At 27.6% G+C, this 21,907-nt stretch overlaps 1 protein-coding gene across 2 annotated transcripts in view; it reads left to right on the forward strand.

Annotated features, from left to right (window-relative positions):
• Positions 1-21,907, forward strand: part of LOC107439730 (presenilin) — a 33,062-nt gene continuing 11,155 nt past the window's right edge. The window contains exons 1-8 of one of the 2 annotated variants that reach the window (XM_071184728.1): positions 1-720; positions 3,483-3,604; positions 5,858-6,013; positions 8,612-8,753; positions 10,392-10,459; positions 14,756-14,976; positions 17,144-17,242; positions 20,023-20,109. In XM_071184728.1, coding sequence (XP_071040829.1) covers positions 544-720; positions 3,483-3,604; positions 5,858-6,013; positions 8,612-8,753; positions 10,392-10,459; positions 14,756-14,976; positions 17,144-17,242; positions 20,023-20,109 — 1,072 coding nt within the window. In that variant the 5' untranslated portion in view covers positions 1-543. Of the gene's footprint in view, positions 730-3,482; positions 3,605-5,857; positions 6,014-8,611; positions 8,754-10,391; positions 10,460-14,755; positions 14,977-17,143; positions 17,243-20,022; positions 20,110-21,907 lie in introns of both variants that reach the window. The other variant, XM_071184727.1, reaches the window with a different exon arrangement.

A 21,907-nucleotide genomic window follows, 5' to 3' on the forward strand; every position in this document is an offset into this window, starting at 1 on the left:
AACCCAGCTTTATTTTGATGTGAGTAAAATAGAATGTTAGACTATATTTGAGGGTGTCCCTTGATTTTCACCAAGTTGTGATAGCGATTGATCGCCAAGATGCTTGATGTTGTCTTATTTATGGGAACGTCTATAGTTATTTCTGGAAACTCAATCGTGATTCTGATTGGCTTAGATTTTAGCATTATTTTTTAATGTTCAATGGTGCATGTAATTTCAGAGGTCTGCTAGTTCCACGTTGGATGTCGGCTGGTAAGGTTAATTTTGGTCCTAGTCTGGTTATTAATTTTGCTTATATTGTGTTCATTGCAATTTTATTAAGTTTTGACCATTGTTTTATTGAAATTTTCCTACATTTTATTGAGATTTCATTATGTTTGGCTGCCATTACTATTTGCACGATGTTCCGCGCGAACAGGAATGGCGCCCAACAAAAATCGCCAAAGGGGCATCCTCAAATATATTTTTACCAAAAAAAAAATGACTTGCTAGTCAATTATTGTAATTGAATTATTATTTTCTATTAATTAATTGCAGCAGCCTATGAATGAGAGTGACGGAGAGTCAGCTACTGAGAGCACAAAACTGATGACTTCCTTTTTGAACAGCCAGTATTCCAAGACTGATAGTAGTCTCCAGTCCATTTTAGCACAAAACGATAAAATGCCGCAGTCCGCTTCAGATCCTTCTATTCCTAGACGAACTGAAATGTACTCACCGGTAAGAAATGTATGTTCAAAGTAGTTTTTTTTTTTCATTAATCAGTTGCATAGCTGCAAACTCTACTGGATTTTACCACTTGCTCCTGGTTTACTGGTTTAATCAAATTACGTTTTTGTATATTATAGAATATTCCCTAAAATTAGGTTTCCCCAAAAAATCCCTATTGAAATACAATTTCTCACAGTTTATTGCTTGTTTGAACATTTAAATTCATGTTACATATTGAAGCGAGCTTCATTTATACTATTCAAATTAAAGCTTTTCTTTCTTTTTTAAAATTTTCAGTTTATTTTTATTGGAACTCTCTTTTTAAATGAATTAAAATATCTTTCAGGGGTCTGTCTAGGTTTTTTTGAGAGGTACCTATTTTGTGAAAATTAAAAGTTATATTAAAAAATTAACACCAAAATATGATTAAATAAGAAAATATTTTCAAAAATTTTCTCTGCAAATAAAAATCATTTACGACTGGTAAGTTTCAATATGTTTTTCCCCATATATTCAAAAATAATTTTGTTATTATAAAATTTTGGGTTTAAAATCTTATCCAAATTTAAAAATTTTACCCGTAATTAAATTTCAACTGGAATTTAATAAGAACATGCATTTAAGGGTACTAGCGCTAAAAGTTATTTCCATTATGAGAGCATTTTCGACTAGGTCATACAGAAACAAAATTTTAAGAGGCGGGGGGAGGGAGAATCTTAGAACTTACATTTTAAAAAGTATTTTGTGAAACTACTGTTTTTCCTAAAGTTGAATTTGTGAAAGTACTGCTGAACTCTACTGCATTTTCCAGTAGTCTAGACTTAATAATCTGTCTAGACTTTGTAGAAGTCCTTATTTTCTAAAAAATCTTCTTTCAATTTTTTAAGTCTATTATTATCGTAATTTCCACCTCTTTCTCATAAGGTTTGTTTTCACGAATGTGTAAAAATAAGGTTCTGTTTTAATTTAAAAAGTACACACACACAAACCTTGTCTTTCAAAGAGATGCAGTTCTAAAATTAAGAACTAAAGCCGTCATCGTTCTCGAACACTTCAAAAATGTCTTCTTTTGAAAAACATTTTTTAACTGAAAAAATCTTCTGAAGGATCTTTCTGAAAAATTCTCGAATTTGTGAAGAGTATATTTCAACCATGAAAAGAATTGTGAAGTTACCATTTTAACGATTAAGAAAAATTTGTTATAAGAAAAGATTAAGAAAAATTTGTTATACCTAATCCTAAAATCTGCCTAATGTAATGCAATGTGAAGTTTCGTTAGTTTCCAGGGATTTTCTTTAAATCCTGCATTTGTGCCGTACTGAATGGAGTTATCAGAGTCTCATGTAAAGTTGTAAAATTTTTACTCTTTTGAGTCAAAACTGCTTCATTGACTAACTATGAAAATGACATAAAACTGATGTATGGAATTGATGTATCAGTACTAAACAGGAACCATTGCTGCCAACTCTACTGGATTTTGCCAGTTTCTCCTGGGCTACTGGTTTTATAAAAAGTCTCTTGGTTTTTGTACATTTTAGAAAATTCCCTTAAAATTGAGTAAGTTTCCTTAAAAAATCCCTATTGAAATAAAACTTCTGCCTAGATTATTGCTTGTTTGAATATTTAAATAGGTGTTACTAATACCTAATGTAGCGAGCCTCATTTATAAAAATCAGTTGACTATCTTTGATGAATTAAATGCCTATTACTATTCAAAATTACGAGTGTATATACAGGGGTCTATCCCGGGAAATTAACTACCGTTTAGCGGTACCTTCACAAATTCAACTGAAAAAAAAAAGCGGTAGTTTCACAAAATACTTTTTAAAAAAGCAAGTTCTAAGATTGTCCGCCTCTTAAAAGTTTGTTTTTGTATCTCCATAAAAAGCTATAAATCCGAGAGTTTTTAATGAAACAATAAGATTCTCTCTCTATAACCTATACAGAAAGTCAAAATTCGAACATAATTCTAAACATTCGAACATTATCTTTAACATTATTGTAAATTTCTTCTAAATGACCTTTATTTTTTTTATGAATTTTTTTCCCTATGAAACTTTTATCTGTATGACCTAGTCGAAAATATTCTCATAATGAAAATAACTTTTAGTTCTACTACTGTTAAATGCAAGTTGAAATTTAACTATGGACTATAGATTTTTAAATTTGGATACAATTTTAGCTCGAAATTTTACAGTAGCAAAATTAAAATATATAGAAATTTGCCAGTCATAAATGATTTTCATTTGTAGTGACAATTTTTGAAAATAATTTCTTATTTTACCATATTTTGGTGTTGGTTTTTTAATGTAACCTTCACAAATATTCACAAATTTTGTATTTTCACAAATTTTGTGTAAATTTTCACAAAATAGGTACCTCTTAAAAAAACCTAGACAGACTCCTGATATAATTCATAGCATTTCAAGCTCATTTAATGTTAATCATAAGTGAAAAAATTGCAGTTATTCTATTTTGATGATTATAAAAATCCCTAAAATTCCCTAGGTGTAAAATATTTAGTACATTCTGCAACACTAACTGATTAGGATTATCAGCAGCAATGGTGGACATTAAAAGTGTATTCATGGCAACCTCCTCAGAAGGTTAAAAAAAAAAAAGAAAATTATGTTTCGAAAAAGACCCTTTTCTTAATTTAATTGGCTGTTAAATGTTTTAATTCTAGAAATTTTTAACCCCTTTTGGTGTCAATGCTTTATTGCAGTTTTTGATGCCAGGAGTCTTATTATATTGATAATTATTATTTTTAGGAACCTAATGGGCCAGCAGATATTGAAGTGAATTTTCAAGATGGAGATATGAATTGTCCACTATCAAGTTCTCCTCCTTGTGAAGGAAACGCTGGAGAAATACCCTCATCAAGATTTAACAGGTTAGCTTTCATAATTCTTCATGACTTATTGATATTAACAGAGTATGGCAGATCATGTGAAAAACATGCAAGGCTAAAAAAATATTTTCAGGGTATCTGCGTACCTGGAAAGTAATTTAAAATCATGGAAAGTCATGAATTTTGGTATTGAACAAAATTTGTCATGAAATGTCATGATTTTAACTATTTTTTTAAAAAACTCTTGGAAAGTCATGGATTGAGGTCGCTGAAAAATCTAATTTTTAAAATAGAATTTACAACCCCTCCCCCCAATTTCATGGTGTTCTGAATATCTGAATTTGTAACAAAATCTCCACTCAGTCATATTTTATTAAAATATAAAATGTTTTTATCATGTTTTTTAAATTTATCGTTGTGTTTTTTGTCAGAGAAAATAGTAACTTCGTTAGATCATGAAAAATTCTTGGAATTAGTTGCGAAAAGTCATAGATTTGAAATTCTAAAATGTCGCAGATACCTTGCATGTGAGAGGTATAAATGTGTTAAAAAATTTTTGCTGCTGAAATTTATGCACTATCCTCTTGTAAGCAGCATTAGTAGGAAACATATTAAAATTTATTTTTATTTTTTGTGTAGCATCATAGCATACTTGCATATGATAGCAGAAAGTTAAATTAAAGGAACTTGTTATATTCTGAATGCTACAAGTGTAATTATGTTGTATGGCATGCTTTATCAGGCTTATTTGTAAAGATAACTTGGAACTAATAACCCCCTTGAAGACTTACAATGAATATTCACCCCTAACGCCGCCTGTGATTAGCATCATGCGGCTGGTGAACTATTCACATGATTTAAGAATCATACATTACGAATCATATTCTGCTGATTCAAAAATCCCATTGTGATTTGTGTTTACGCGATTTAAAAACCCTGCACATGATTTGTATTCACACATTTTACATATCATCATCACACATTTTTACATGCATCATGATTCATATTCACACTATTTAAAAATAGCACACCATGGTCAGTATTCACACTATTTAAAAATCATGCTTCGTGTTTCATATCCATACTATTTAAAAGTGATAAAATGAAGACTAAGTTATCTGAGCTGATAAAGACTGAAAATAATTTTATTAGAGCAGAAAATGGTGCCCATTGTTTTCTGGGAAAGGTTAATAAAAGATTGAAACTAGCCATTTCGAAGACTAGAAGGACATTAAAGTTGCTCAAATGATGGTTTAATGCTGCGAATAAAAGTATAATTATTGCTTAAAAAATATTGCAACTATTCACCATAATTAGCTAAGATAAATATGATTTATTTAAGTTTCTATGTTCAAATGGAATTTTTGTAGTAATAAATGTATTTAGAATGAGATAGTTTATCGCATTTTAATTATGCATTTCTTTCCCTCTAATTTATCAAACTATTCTCTTTTTCAAGCAAATGTTTAATTTTCATGTTGGATAGTATTGATATATTTTGTATCATGTTAATATTATATTTATTTTTAATTTTTATTAACTTGATTTTTTTGTCAGAATGGTGTAAATATATTTTTAGTTACGTACAGAGTAAGTAAATGACTCAAAATCAATGTTCTTAAATTTGGAAAATAAATTTATCTTTTTGGACAATCTGCCTTGATTTAGGAGTTCTTTATGTTTTTTTTATATTTTTTTAAAAATATAAGTTTAGGTGTTTGTGTATACACTCGTAATATCCTTATTTAGAAAAAGGTTTTTTACTACTGAGATAACAATGTGCGTTCTTAAAAAGTTCTTAAAGGTGCTTTGTTCAATTTTCATTTTTCATAAAGCCCTTAAATGTGCTTTTTTTAATTGGGTGTTTTTAAAAAGTGCTTTATTTTCTGAGATTCTTGCACTCGCATGTGCAACTCTGCTGCGTTTTGCAAGATGTTTTCAATTTCAGGCTTCATTTTCCACCCTCGGGTATCTAACCGAAAACTCTCAATCTTTTTATTATGGCTAATATAATTGAGAAAAGATTTCTTTGTTAGAAACTAGCGATTTTATCGTGATCATCTGAAATCTTTGAAAATTATTTTGCTAATGTGCTTAAAAATATTTTTTGAGTGCTTGAAAAGTACTTAAAATGTGTTTATTTTTTGTTGAAAGATTTGGCTACACACCCTGGATAAAAAAAAATTCTAAATATATTGTGGTAAAGTATGTGTATGTATGCCTAGCTGAACCGTTTTAAGAGATGCCATTGTCACATTCTGATTTCTAACAATGTCATTTGAAATGTATTTCTAGATCTAATCTTCAGTCTTGGGAAGATGAGGAAGAAGAAGAATTGAAGTATGGGGCCAAACATGTCATTAAACTTTTCATTCCTGTTTCCCTCTGCATGTTGGTTGTTGTGGCTACAACTAGCTCCATTACTTTCTATACCCACACAAATACTTACTTGTAAGTATCTCCAACACATCTCCAAATGGTTATTGGACGGGTCCCATACCTTGAATTTTGACAAGGAATAAAAATTGCATTTCTTACCATTGTTATACATATTTATATTTGATACACAGCTGGCAATTTTACTGGATTTTGACAGTTTCTTTCTCCTGTCTACTGGTTTAATTAAAATTCTCTTGGTTTTTGTACGTTTAAAAAAAATCCCCATTGAAGTTTTCTAAAAAGAATTCTTATTGAAAGGAATTTTTGTACAGATTATTGCTTGCTTGCTTGAATATTTAAATAAGTATTACAAATACTATAATGAAACAAATCCCATTTATAGAAATAAGATCCAAAAAAGTTTTTTTCTATCCATGTTGGCAGCTATGTTGATATATATTTTTTTCATTAAACATTTATGAGCTGAAAACTTATTAACTAAAAACAAATAATAAAATCTAAAAGAAATTTTTTTTATAGTTATTAAGATTCAAAAGTTCATTAAACAAAGATTGAAATTGCTTATAAAATATTATATAATAGCAGTTTTTTTCCATTAATAAGTAAATATTGTATTATGAAATATATATAAACAGGGGTCTGTCCAGGAAAAATTTACAACCGTTTAACGGTATTTTCACAAATTCAACTTAAGGAAAAATGGTAGTTTCACAAAATACTTTTAAAAAAGCACATTCTAAAATTCTCCCTCCCCCTGCCTTTTAAAATTTTGTCGTATCCCTGGAAAAACAGTAAACCCGGAGTTAATGACACATTTCAATTTGCAATGGAACCCACCTGTGGTTTCCTATTATGTTGAAGTGGAAGAATTTGCTTCCTCCATGGGTTGTAAGAAAACTGCTTTTCCTCCCCATGCCTGGCTGAAAGCATGCCGGAATACCATAAATTAATTTTAAATATTATTCTAAATTTTTTCTGATTGACCTTAATTATTTTTAATAAAAAATTTTTTTCTGTGAGACCCAATCAAAAATGTTCTCATAAGGAAGATAACTTTCAGCGCTATTACTGTTAAATGTTTCTATTAAATTCAAGATGAAATTTAATTATTTTCAATGATTTTTATGGCTTTTTAAATTTGGGTTCAATTTTAAGCCCAAAATTTTACTATAGCAAACTTGTTTTTGAACATATGGGGAAAATATGTATAGAAATTTACCAGTCATAAATTATTTTTATTTGTAGTGAAAATTTTTGAAAATATATTCTTATTTTACCATATTTTGATTGTTAACATAACTTTTAATTTTTGTTGATTTGTTAACATAACTTTTAATTTTCACAAATTATGTCTGAATTTTTCTCAAAATAGGTACCTCTTAAGAAAACCTAGACAGACCCCTGATATATATATATATACATAAACAATTGTTTTTGTTTTGTTTCTAGTTCAGAAATGAACTCAATCCAAAAGAGAAAAAGAACCTTTAATCTACTTTTTTTCCTTTGTAATGGCTTTTGTAATCCGTTTTTAAAGTTATGTACTTTAAATTGTATTAAAGGAGTACATGGTGCTTGAAATTCAAGTGATCTGCTTGTTTTTCGAGACTACTAAAATACGAACCAGATCACAAAATAATAATAATCATAATCCTCAGTAATCTGCATAGCTAAAAAGACTTATGTTGGCAATCAGGCACATAGGCAAAAAAAAAAAAAGAATAATAATAATAATCCTTGTAAGTAGTAAAAATATAAAATATTTGATGAACTAAATAGTTATGAGCTGATAGTTATGAAAATATAAAAATCAGACTTTATTATCACCCTTGTTGATTTAAAGTTTTCAAGTTTTATCATTTGTAAAGATTAGTTTAATTGTTTATTTTTAAATTTGCTTTAACCCTTGTATTAGACTGATTGATGCATTTTTAATGGAAAAAATTTGATCAAAAAGACATACTTAAATATTAAAAGTTTAGTAGACCATATTACCATTGGCTTCAAGTTTCCTGTTCTAAAAGACCGGAATTTTTCTTATTTATTGTTTTTAGAATTATTTAACATTGATATCAGACCTTTTTTTTTTGTTCCGTAAGGAAATTGTGTTTACATTTTCATTAATATGTCTGTCTTGTTATAAAAATGTGAGGACCTTTTTTTTTTATGAAGCAGAGATGATTGTGCTCCAGAAAAAATCTGAATTTCCTGATTTTTTTGCTCACCGCAATCTGGAAATCCAAGGTCCAGAAGTTTCAAGAAATTATCGATTATTATATTTAATTAAAAATATTAGAACTAGAATTTATACTTGGGATCTCTTTCATTTGTAAATATTTTTTTCCAGCAGAATAATAAATGTGATTAAAGATAAAAGTAAACCTAAAATAATCATTAAATTATATATCAATAAATTATATGCAGCATTATAAATTATGCTGCATATAATTTATTTAGAATTTAAAGTTGCGAAAATATTAATGATTCAAATTGATAAAGACATTAATTTTTTGAAATGCATCATTAATGATTTTACCCAAGAAATTTCCAAGATTTTTCTGAATCTTTTCTGAATGAAAATTTTAATTACTATTTTTAAGTAATTATTTTTCACAGATAATGAAAAAATTCTTCTGATTGTTTATCTAGAGTTTATACACCTTTTACGGATCAGACTGTAGACACGCCTACTAAAGTTTGGCAATCTTTTGCAAATGCATTCATTCTGATGGGAGTGATTGTATGCATGACGATTCTGTTGATTCTTCTCTACAAATTCCGGTGGTACAAGGTAAATAATAAATTTTTATTCAAACATATTTTTTTGCATATAATTTTTACATAATTTACGCTTTTGAAAAATAAAAAAAATTCAGAATTATTCTTTATCTTATGATGATTTTATTCAGCATTTTAATTAATTATTACTACCTATAAAATATCTTATTAAATCAGATACGAAAAAAAATATGTATATACTCTGAAATATATATTAACTGTTCAATGAGCACAAAAAAAAAAACTATCACTCTCTATAACTTTCGTTCTAATGATCGGATTTTCACGTTCTGAGTGTCAATCTTAATGTTGAATTCACTCCAACTGAAACCAGTATTGAATTTTATAACGTTTAAGCAGTAGCCTTGTATTTGGTAATATTTTAAAGAAAATTTTTTGTAATTTATGAATTAAGTTATTTTTAGGAGTTATGCATGATTATAGTAAAATTTATCGTAAATAAAAGACATTTGTGTTTTTGACTTATTCTGTCAAAAAATTGTCTATTTTAAAGTAGAATAAGTCATTAAAAATATTACGATTTTACATATTGTTTGATTTATATTGTAAAATAAATTATTCCTTAGTCTAATTATGCAGTGATTTCTTTCAAAAAAAAATTTTTTCTTATTATTTTCAGTCAAAAATTATCTTATATACATTTGTCCCCTCTATTACAAGTATACTTTTAAGTTTATTTTATTCATTACACAAAAAAATCTTTTAATTTAATGACTAGTTTTTACAATTGAGTCTATTAGTAAATCATGTTATGTTATATTTTCATTTCATATGTTATATTATATTTCCTGACCACAAAATTATTTGGTTTTAAAACAGCTGACTATTTACTAAGTATACTATTTTTTTGAAAATAAATTATTGATCGTCTTTTTTATCGTTTTGTATTTTATTGAGTAAAGCAAAGTAAATGCGTATATGAGCTCAGCAAAAAATACAATAAATTACTTTGTTTTTTGTATGAATAAAAAATTATAGACATACATTTTATTTTTATATCCTTCGTTGAACAGTCGACCCAGTTATTTTGGGTTTACGGCTACTGATGTTCAAATCCGTAACCTTGTAATTTTGAACCAATCCAGAAGACAAGAGAACTCCTGAATCAGTACCCCCAGAAGTATAGATTTGTGGGATAGGGAACATGGAGGACTTTGCGACTCAACAGATTTAACGTGCATATGTCATTGTTTACTATACGGGGAGTCTTCCGCCTATGGGAATTAAAATCACGAACTCTTGGACATGGTCCCAGTGCCTTACCAACCAGGTTATCCCGGTCCATGGACATATAGTATTAATTATTTATTATATACATTATTAAATATTTATTGTATACATTATTAAATATTTATTGCATACATTATTAAATATTTATTATATACATTAAAAAAATTATTTATTTTGACATGCAAACTTATTCTCGCCTGCTGTTGCCCTTTTAAAAAGGATAGTGTCAAAAAAATTTTATTAGAAAGTTGTTAATACTATTTCTCAACTTTTACACTTTTTTAAAAAAAAATTTAATATCTTGTTTGGTATTGAAAATTTTAGATTTCTTTTTTAATATAAAAATCCTGTCTTTAATTTCATTTTATAAACTGTTAAAACTTTTATCTGTCTTCTTCAGGTGATCCACGGCTGGCTAATTCTATCTTCTCTGATGCTATTGTTCCTATTTGCTTACATTTATCTTGGGTAAGTTCTTTTTTTTTATGTATAGTTATCTTTATGATTAAGTTATATCTTACGTGGAAACTATACAGCCAGAGAAACTTTTCATGACAAATTCTGCTTCACCTCCATTCGTATTTTAAAATTTACAGTTCGTAAAAAAGGGAATTCAGGTAAACCTAGAGTAAACCGTGAATTTTCAGACAAATTATTGCAGGATTCTTTCTCCACTCTTTCTTTATCCTGCCCTAATTTGTTTACATTTTGATATTTTGAAGGGAAAAAAAGAAGAAAAATTAGCATTGAAAACTTCATCTTTTATTTTAAACTTACTTGAACTCACTTTTTCTATATACTTTGATTATTTATGTTAACCCACTGGCGGTTAAGGAAATTGGCAAAATTAGGAGAATATTTCTCCCTACGTGGAAAAACCGGTTTTACTATGCAGAGGAGACTGCAGGTTAAAATGCAACTTTTTACTATCAGAACTTTCAGTGGGTTAATGAAAAAGAAATTTACATGAAAAATTTTCTTCATTATATAGAGTCTTCTTAATTTGTGAGTACAGTATTTGAATATTTTTCTGTTAATTAATTAACAAACCTGGAAAAATGTAAATTTCAAAGCTATTTTTTAAAAATTATTATAATTATTTTTTTAAGTCATGCTATGTTATAGGAATTTCTTCCCACCAAGTTGTTAATTTTCCAATGCATGTATCATGAGGTGGTTTAAATTGTTACAACATTTATAGGTTACAAAAAAGTTTGGCTCTTGACTTTTTAAAATTTATTTACTTTAATGCTTGAATAATTTTTTTTCTTCCTTTTTTAAAGAATTTCTTTCTTTTTTTAAGTAGTGCTTTTTTTACTATGTTAATGAAACAGAAACTGACATGAAAAATTTCTCCCACTATATAGTGTCTTCTTAATTTGTGAGTACAGTATTTGAATATTTTTCTGTTAATTAATTAGCAAACCTGAAAAAATTTAACTTTCAAAACTTTTTTTTGAAACTTTTTTAAAGATTATTATTTTTTTAAGTCATGCATATTATATGAATTCCTTCTCACCAAGTTGTTAATTTTGTAACACATATGTCTTGAGGTTGTTACAAATGATACAACAGTTATAGGGTACAAAAAAGCTTGGCTTGAAACTTTTTATTATTATCTATTTTAATACTTTAATTTTTTTTTACTTTTTAAAGGGATTTCTTTTTTAAGTGGTGCTTTTTTACTAAAATTCATTCTTACATAAAATTGTTTATTTTCTTACTCATGAGGTTGTTTAGTTGATTCAACAGTTATTGGCTAGGAAAAAGTTAGGCTTGAAACTTCTTAGAATTTATTTACTTTAATGTTTGAATAATTTTTTTAATATGCAAAACATTACATTAATGATGATTTTGATATTTTTTTTTTGTATTAAAGGTAAGAGTTTTTAATTTAGGTTTGTAGGGGTTTAAGTTAGTTTTTTGTTTAAAATTATTAAAAATGTAAAGAATTAAACAACTCAAAAATTTTATTAGTATCTTTATAAATAAGTGGATATATCATAATATTTTAAAGCACCATCAAATGGTATTTTAATTATTTAGTATTGATACTGGTGCTTGAATTTTGTTTTTTAATTTTTTTTTTCTTTTTGAGATTTTATTTGTGTTTATTGCTGACCTGTTTCATTTTCATGTTTTCTTTATCGATGCTTATTATTAATATTAATTGATTATTTTTTCTCAGACATTAAATATGAGTCCAATTCTTATAAATCTATTTAAGCTTATATCTCTCTCTTAAAAAACAAAAACTGAAATTTATGAAATTAATTTTTGAAGTTGCACGCTTTGTTTATGCTGGTGATAAAAAATGAAGTTACACAACATATTATTCATAGTTTAAAAGTGAATGTTTTTCTGGAATTATAATTTTATATTATTTATTATTTTAATGTATCTTTTATAAACTTGTGTATTTGGATATTATAACTTTGAAAGTAATTCATATTCAAACTCATTTTAAGCATCTTCAATTACAATGAATCTATAGTTTTCATTATTAAAAGTTAATCTCTAGTAAAAATAAATATAAATCTATTTCATTTATTGGTTTCTATTTTAAATATTATGAAAGAGGCTTTCCAACAGAGTTTTCATTATTTAAAGAAAAAGAAAATTTATTTAATTTTTCAATAATAAGCATTTTAAAAATTATTTCTCGATGAAAGTTTTGCATATACTTAATATTTTTCAAGTAATAATGAAGCAATGTGTTGCTCTTACAAAAGTGTGTTCTGTTATAAAAGTTATTTGTGTTGCCTCTTAAAGATTTTCCTTGTGTGTTTATAGTCAATAAGCAAAGGTTATTTTGATTTGTGCCCCCCCCCCCCAAAAAAAAAATGGTCGGAGCCAATTTAAGTTACTTAAAACTGTCTTGTATCTATCCGATTGATATATAATAGGTAATTATCTCTGAAAACCAATTAAATTATAAATAGTGACCAACAAGTTAAATGATTTACATTAGTATTTACTTATGGTCAGTCTTTTTAGCCATGTAGTAGCTTTAAAAGGCAATCCAATCAATGTAAAACTTCTATCATTAGAAAAATAGCCATTTTCACCTGTTACATTAGGAAGACTTTGTTTAACTTAAATCGTTCAGTTAAAAATATTGTTTGAAAGATCAGGCTAAATTAGATAAGAGGGGAAAAAAACCAATATGTACCAATTTCAACATGCCCCTAAAAATTATGAAATAAATAATACATAACTTCTGACTATACTGTATGTTCTTGAAAATTACTGGCTTTGGACAATTTCTTCTGGTTTAATCAAAAAATTTCCTAGTTTTTGAATATTTTAAATTTCTTAAAAATTAGAAATTATTGCTATTACAAATTATTAATTGAAAAGTGTATTATTTCTGCATGTAAGTGTTGCATATGCCAATTATTTTTCAAGTAATAATAAAGCAATATGTTCCTCTTATGAAAGATTGTTATGTTATAAAAGTTATGTTTACCTCTATTGCCTCTTAAAGATTTTTCTAGTGTGTTTATAGCAGATATACAAAAGGTGTTTTGATTTGTGGATCCCCCCCCAAAAAAAGAAATTTATTTTGGGAGCCAATTTAAGTTACTTAAAGCTGTAATAATAAAAATGCAAGTTGTATTTATATTCTATTCATCTATTCAAAATTACATGCATGACTTATACATGCATAACTAATTTCTTTTAAAGATATTGAGATATTCTTTTGGGTGCAGATATTGAAAATAAATAAAAGTATTTAATGTGAATAAACTGTACAGGAATCACAAAGAAATTTATCATGGCACATTTATAAAAAATGAGAAAAATATGAAGGAGAAAAACTAGAATATTTAAAAAAATAATAATAATAATTTTCCTTAAAAGTTTATTTTTACTAATTTTGTTTAAGTTTTTACATTGATGGTTTTTATTGAGTGACTTAGTGTTTACTTACAGTTATGGTTTTATTAAGTTTCGAAAATTGTAAAATTTTTATTTACTTAATTTCCTTTTTAATTGTACAAATTTTTATCGAAATCACAAAAATTTATTTCAAAAACTTAAACAAAACTTGCAAAGGGCAATCAAGTCTGGGCTTTTTAAACAATAAGTAAGCAAAAGAACAAGGTGACCAATAAACAACAAAGTAACTCTGATGCAGCAATGTTTTTTTCTAAAGAAGGAAGAAAAAAAAGAGAATCTTTATTATTATTTTAGCTTTTTTACTTCATATACACATTGTATTTTAATTGCTTATTTTTGCCCACCACAACCTTCCTTATAGCCCAGAGTATATAGGTTGTGCATCATTTGTTTATGTCCTGTGTTAGTCTTTTCAATTAGGTAGCATAGCATTTTTGAAAAGTACTTAAAGGTGCTTATATGTAAGTTTTTTAAAAGCCCTTAAAGAGGCTTCTTTCATTTGTGGTTTGTAAAAAGTGCTTAATTTTCTATCTTTTAAAAAGAGATTTGTTTTTCTTTGCCTTGTCAATTGTCATTCTAAATTACAAAAAAAGGCATGATCTTCACAATTTTTTCTGCTATATTTATCAGAAACTAGTTATTTTATCATGATTATGTAAAGTTTTTGAAAAACTTTTTGAATTTTATTGATTTTGTGCTTATAAATTAAGAACTTTAAATGATAGAAAATAAAATTTTTTATTCCTGCACATTTTTTTTGGAAAGTGATTAAAAATAATTTTTAAATACTTAAAAGGTGCTTATTTTTTCTCGAAAAATCTGACTACTCACCCTGTCAATCTATTTTTTATTTTATTTCAGTGAGGTGTTAAGGGCGTATAACATTCCAATGGATTACATTACTGTTGCCATAATTATGTACAATTTTGGTGTTGTTGGAATGATTTGCATACACTGGAAGGGACCCCTGCTTCTGCAACAGGCCTATCTCATCCTTGTTTCTGCTTTGATGGCTTTAGTTTTCATTAAATATTTACCTAATTGGACTGCATGGGTTGTACTCGGAGTGATATCGATATGGGGTAAGTTTAAGAAAAAGAAGAAGAAAAATATTATAGCATACCTGCCAAGGCTCCTATTTTTTAACAAAGACTCCTGTATTTTAGGACTATTTTCTGTTTACCGGTATGTTCTCAATGTTCTCCGTTTTTGTCAAAGAAATTAAAAAAATAAATTGGGCAATTAAATAACCGCTCATGGCAAAAATACTTTTCTTATTCCTCAGCAGATGGTGCTATTGACAGTACTACAGTATGTTGAGTGTTTATAGTTTAAGTAATTATAAATAATGGTTTAAAAATGTTCTATAGATTAAGATTTACAGTCAAACCTCGTTAATTCGACACTCTGGGGACCTCTGAAAAACTGACGAATTAAGCGGAGTGACGAATAAACCGGAGTTGCATTGTTTTTCAAAAAATTGGGAAAATGCCGATAAATTAACAATTATCAATACAGCAGCGAAATTTCAATTTCTTAAAATAAAAAAAAAAACGTTAAAGAATTAACGCAATTAAGAATTAACGCAGCATTAAAACAATTCAATTAAAACATAGCATCAGTAGAAAGACAAACAGTATGGTTTACATACTTGTCCGAATTCCGTTACCCCCTCGTAAGGTCAGAGAAAAGGAGCATTATTGCAACTCTTTCTGCAAGAGGTGATGGAAGGAAGGGTGAGACAAAAGGGCAGGGAAAAAACGCTTCCAGTGTCCGAATTCCAAGAACCAGTTGCCTAGTGCGAATGGCAAAATTAGCCAAGTGGAAATTTCCGCAAAAGTTGACTGGAGAAAAGCAATTTCCCAGTGAAAACATTCTTTAAAGTGTCATTTTATCCGGAGTTCATAATTTCCCCTTGACGTATTAAACGGAGTTTGCTAACACTGAATGCAATGCAAATCAATCGGGACTTGAAAAAAAGCGTCGAAATAACCGGAGTGACGAATTAAGCGAGTGTCAAATTATCGAGGTCGGACTGTATATACATATTTTTTACTTCGCTTTATGTAGGCGCTTATATTATTTCCAACTTTGACTGCCTCTTTTTGACTTACTTGATTGTGCATGACGTATCAAAACCTTACATGTAGCCCACTAGTAAAATCTCCAAAATTTTATTTCTCCAATGTTGGCAGGTATGTAATAGGCATCTTGGAATTAATGCATAAAAAAAGGATTTTCTTATATTAAACAGTTGGAAGTGCGGTTGCAATTTAGAACATTGAACTTTACGTTGCATTCTGTTTTGCTGCTCAAAAGCTATTTAACTATTATGAAAGCATGTAGAAATATGTACAGGGAGTAGAATGTAATAAAGAAAGGTTAATGTTCAATAATTAATTTTGGAATTATTAACTGTATTGAAAAATGCCATGCAGGCCATTCTACAGATCGCTGAAATGTAACTTTGATTTTGGTATGATTATGTTAAATGGTTTTGTGACCAATGGCATGATGGTTACAATGTGGTCATGATTGGGTACAAACTGCTATTACTTACTTGCTGATACCATTGATCCAGAGCTAGGTGGGCTTCAAGTCTCTAAAACCTCGTAGCTGGCACTGCTGATGAGGTTAATTACAGAAAATGACATTAGGTAATGGGACTTTACTGGCACATATGCACTATTTTTATTAAAATATTTAGTAGGTAACCATTTTGCTTGAATGTTGCTAATTTTGTTTTGATATTATGTATGTTTTTGTCTGTTTTTTTATGGGGGGGTCATAAAATAGCATACTTCATCATAATTGTGATATTATACATCGTTTTTATTGCAGTTTTTTTAAAAATTAGTTAATTAACTTTTTGTTAAAAAAGTAACTGAAGCAAGTAAATAGAGCTGTAAAAATCTTTAAATACTAATAATTAGTCTTCTGGATTCAATGATAATACTTGGATTTAATTTAATAATTTGGATACTAATAATAAGTTTTAGTCTTTTGGATCAGTAACTAAATTTTCTTATTCTGTACCTTTGAGCTATCATTTTTTTTTTGGCAACATTCTATAGCACAAATTTTAAATCTTGCATGAATTTGTGAACAACTTTTACACATACATATAGTTATGCTTTTACTTTCTTTCTTTTTTTTTAAGAAAAGAAAAGTGTTTAGTTTTTTAAAATTTGTACTATACTGTTTTCTACTAATGTACCTTTATTTATATAATTATTTTTCTTATTGCAGATTTAATTGCAGTTTTGTGTCCCAAAGGACCCTTAAGAATTTTGGTTGAAACTGCACAAGAAAGAAATGAACCCATTTTTCCTGCACTGATATATTCTTGTAAATATGTATTTAATTATTTTTTTGTAATAGAGGATGTTTCAGCACATAGTTTACAAACTTGGCAGTGTTAACATTATAAAGATTGCGAATTGTATTGCAATCTGAGTTGGAACTTTTATTTATGTTTTGCACTTTGAGTAATCATTGCCAGTAATTGCAATAAAATAGCTTACCTTCCAACTTGTACGAAATCTCTATAGTCTTAAAAAATATTTTTCCTAGTGGTAGCAAAGGATGTGTTAATAAATTAGATTTAAAAGAATTTTGTCTAACACTAGAGATAAAAATTTATACACATATATAAAAAGTCAAATTTACAAATTATTTGGCATTTGAGTTCTAATAAAAATTCTTTAAAATGCTACTTCTTGAAAATGTCTGCTTTTGTTTACTATTCCTGGAAAAAAATATTTCCTCAAAACCTAAAATGTTGGAGGGTGTAAAATAGTCCCATGTATAGTCAGTTTATGTAGTTTAATTATTAGGTGATGATTTAATTTAAATTTTAATTTAATTATTAATAATTTAATTTCAATTAATTAAACTTTTAATTTACCATGTTGATTGTTAAATTGTGATAAAACAGTGAAATCTGCACCTATTTGAATTTAATTTCTTATAATTACTAAAGAATTTAGTATTAATATAAAATTTAAATAATTTAAATAAAAAAGAATTATGATTTAAATATGCATGAACAAGTTTCTAACAGGGAGGTGCTTTTAATAACATTTCCCTTCCAAGTTTGTAACTGTTGTACTAAATCACTGTGTGTATATTTTCCCAAGATCTCTACAGAAAGTGGCATGTTTGTTTTATAAAATGTAACTGTCAATCCTACATTGGAATGATAGTGGTTCATGATCGTTCCAACATTGGATTTCTAAGACACTATGATTGAAATTCGTGATGGTTCAACATTAACAAACCATCAAAACAAGTTGCTATTCTTATGTTGGACCATCATAAATGAGTCCGAATTCCTACATTGAGGTGATGGTTACTTATGTTGGTCGCCATCAAGAAATATAATGATTTATGATGGAATTATCGATAGTTACCATCAAGATTACGTCGGACCAACAATGGAAAACCATCAGAAATTTGGACTTGGGTGAAAGAATGGTGTCAGGACTATTATAAATCTTCCTTATGTCACTACATCTTATTCTTAAAGTCTTCACAAATGACATTGATTGAACTTCAACATTTGCTTGTGTGAACAAAGTTTGTACGATCGCTGAATCTAAATCTGCCTTCACCTGTTGACAAGCTGGTAAAAATTACATCAAGATTATTAAAAACAAAATAATAGTGCTAGTACAAAAAATAAATAATGGTGAAGTGAAAAATAGAGTTTTGATTGGTTTCAGGAAAAATTAGTCGTTCAATAGTTGGTGTAAAAAAATATACAAGCAGGGCCCAACTTTGCCTAATTGTTTTCCTGGGCAAAAACTTCTTTGGGGCCTTCCTCTGCTTTACTACTTCAGTAATGAAGAACCGAACTTTATGGAGGTATTTAAATTTTTCACCTCATTATGGATATATAACAAGAAAATTGACTAGAACCTTAAATAGCTATAAAGTCCCCCTTTTGTCAGATGAAGTATCATTCTGTTTATTTTATTGGTTTTCTGACAATTTTATGTTCATCATGCCGAATGCAGTTTTCTGATTGTTTACTTTGTCACCTATCTGCAAAAAATTCATATCCTTGCTGACATTAAGGCGGAAGTGAGGTAAATTTGCGCAATCACGATGGCTCAATCAAGCCAATCAGAAATCAGTATTTTTGTAAACATATTGCAGTATGTAAAAATGCAGACTTCCTTTTTGTCATTAGCTAAATTTGACCTTCGTCGTTCCGAAAGTTTAGCTGAATTCTGCCCTAGAAAGCCATGGCTTTACGAAATATGGATTTTTTGTGTTCATGTGATAGATTACTTAAGAAGCTAAAATAAAACTCACGGATTTTGAACTGTACTAATATTCTGTTTTAAAAAAGTTTGTTTCAGAAGGAAACGTAAAATAAACTCTCTATTTGATTTTGACCCCCTTCTGATGTAGGGCCCAGGAGCAACTGCCCTGTATACTCCTGTCTTAGTCTATCTCTCTATACAAGGTTCCAAAACAATGTGTTATTTTCATATTGTTTTCTAAATGAAAGACATAAAATAATAAAAAAATAACCAAAGGATTGATTTAATCTATAGGCTATTATCAAGGAAAGATAAATTTTGCTGACAGTAAACTATAAATTTCTAAAAGTTCAGTAAACAATTCTAGACAGTATTATTTAGTCATAAAATAAGTTCAGTCTTGAAATTTTTTTAGAGTGGTCGCATCTATAAAAAAATGTTAGTTGCTGTTTTTTGTTAACAAAGGCTTTGCAAATGAAAGCAAACGTTTTCATAAAATGTTATTCCACATTCTTCCAAAAATGTATACTGAATATATAAATTACAACTTTGAAAATAGCAAATAAAAGAATTTACTTACCATGTTTCAGATCTATTGAAAAAGTATGTTTAAGTATTTTAACTTTATACAAATAGTTTTAGACATGGTTTCAAACAAATATAACTATATACCTTAGAGCATTTGTTAGGATATTTAAAAAAACTCATAAGTATAAAATATATTATATTTTCTTTTTACTGTTAATTATTATTTTTGTGTCCTTTTTTGACATTTGGGTTATGAATTAGATTTTAATTAATAATCATTTTATGAATTTTTTTATTATTTAATAATTTTTTTTCTTCTAATTTTTACAGCTGCTATGGCTTGGATCGTCAATATGAGTGACACAGATCGCTCTAACCAAGGCAAAAATCATTCTAGCAATCATGTTAATTCATCAGGTGATTATCATAATTTATTATAATATTGCTTTTCAGTTCTGTTTTCACATTTTACTTATTGCATTGTATTCGGGAGAAAACTGTTGCAAATTAATCTGAGCAGATGTTTTTAGCCGATTAATTTATTTTAAAATTTGAGGTTTTGATGAACATATAAAATATGTTAGATTCAGGAAATAAATCTTTGTTACTGTTATCTTACTTAGTCCCTGGGTTGGCATTTGATCCGGAAGAAACTTATTTCTTCCGAAACACTGGACAAAGCTTTAAAAAAAATAATAATAACAGAAGGAACTGGAAAAATGTAAGAATCCTTATAAAATAGGGGGAAAAACAAAGCAATGAGTATTATAAAAATAGCTTAGATTTATTAAGCAAATTAAATTCAATATATTACCAGAAAGTAAACATTTTTTTTACGTTAACTATAAAGAAATTTATTTATATTTTATATAAAATTTTAAAAATCCACATATGTTATTCTACATTTTTCCATTGGTTTTAGTATTTATACTTAGTATTTGATTAGTAAAATTAGTTTATTTGCAATTGTGATTTAAATGTGTTTTTTTTTTCTTTCAAAGTGTAAATGTTTAGCATGGGATTTGAATATGATATTTTAACAGTTCTTAATATAATTATGAAATTAGGCTTTACTTTACTCATTAATGTAAAACATTGAAAAACTGTACTTATTTTAATTTCTTAAAAAATTATTTAAATTGATCTTTTTCAATTTTTTTTCCTTATTTAAATAAATTTTGTATTAAATAGCTTGAAAATCAATACTATTATTTAAACAACACTGCAGTTATGTACCAAAGAAATTGTTCTAATGTTAGATATTACTTTTTGAAAAAGAGTTTATTCCATTTCTTTCACTTGGTTTGGAAAAAATTTATTTTTTCTCGGGGTGGTTTTTTACCTCTCGAGAAGAAACTTATCGTCCTTGCTTATTCCCATAGTTTTTTGTATTAATAAAAGAAAATGGATCTTGTGTATATAATCTAAGTACATAAGTGATAGATATATAATAGGTAATTATTTCTGAAAACCAATTAAATAGTGACCAATAAGTTGAATAATTGAATTTAGTGTTTACTTATAGTCAGTCTTTATAATCATGTAGTAGCTTTAAAAAGCAATCCAATCAATATTAAACTTCTATCATAAGAAAAATAGCCATTTTCACTTGTTACATTAGGAAGACTTTGTTTAGGTTTAATTGTTCAGTTAAAAATATTGTTTGAAAAATCAGGCTAAATTAGATAGGAGGGAATAAACCCAATACATGCCGATTTCAACATGCACCAAAAAGTTGTGAAGTAAAAAATACATAATTTTTTACTATACTGTATTTTCTTGAAGATTACTGGCTTCGGAAAATTATTTGTGGTTCAATCAAAAAATTTCCTAGTTTTTGGATATTTTAAATAGTTTCATAAATATTAGAAATCTCCTGGAAAAATTACCTATTATAATGGCTCTTTTTCTTAGTTGGTGTGATTTATTTAAATCAGTATGAGTGATTAAATCAGCCTTGTTTTTGCAAATCAATTTGAAGATTTTCTTAATATTTTAGAGTGTTTGGTTTCCACTATTAAAATAATACATTATAATTATCTATTACTATTACAAATTGTTAACTGCAAAATGTTACAGACATAATTTTATTTTATATTCAAAGTCATTTATAAATGGAAATATTGCTTTTAGTTTCAATTTTTAGTTATTAGTATATTATAATTTTTATATGTTATTGATTATAAATCAGGGTTGGGTTTTGGGGTCAAAAACT

This window comes from Parasteatoda tepidariorum, chromosome 9 (genome assembly GCF_043381705.1).
Source record: "Parasteatoda tepidariorum isolate YZ-2023 chromosome 9, CAS_Ptep_4.0, whole genome shotgun sequence".
Classification (NCBI taxonomy): domain Eukaryota; kingdom Metazoa; phylum Arthropoda; class Arachnida; order Araneae; family Theridiidae; genus Parasteatoda; species Parasteatoda tepidariorum.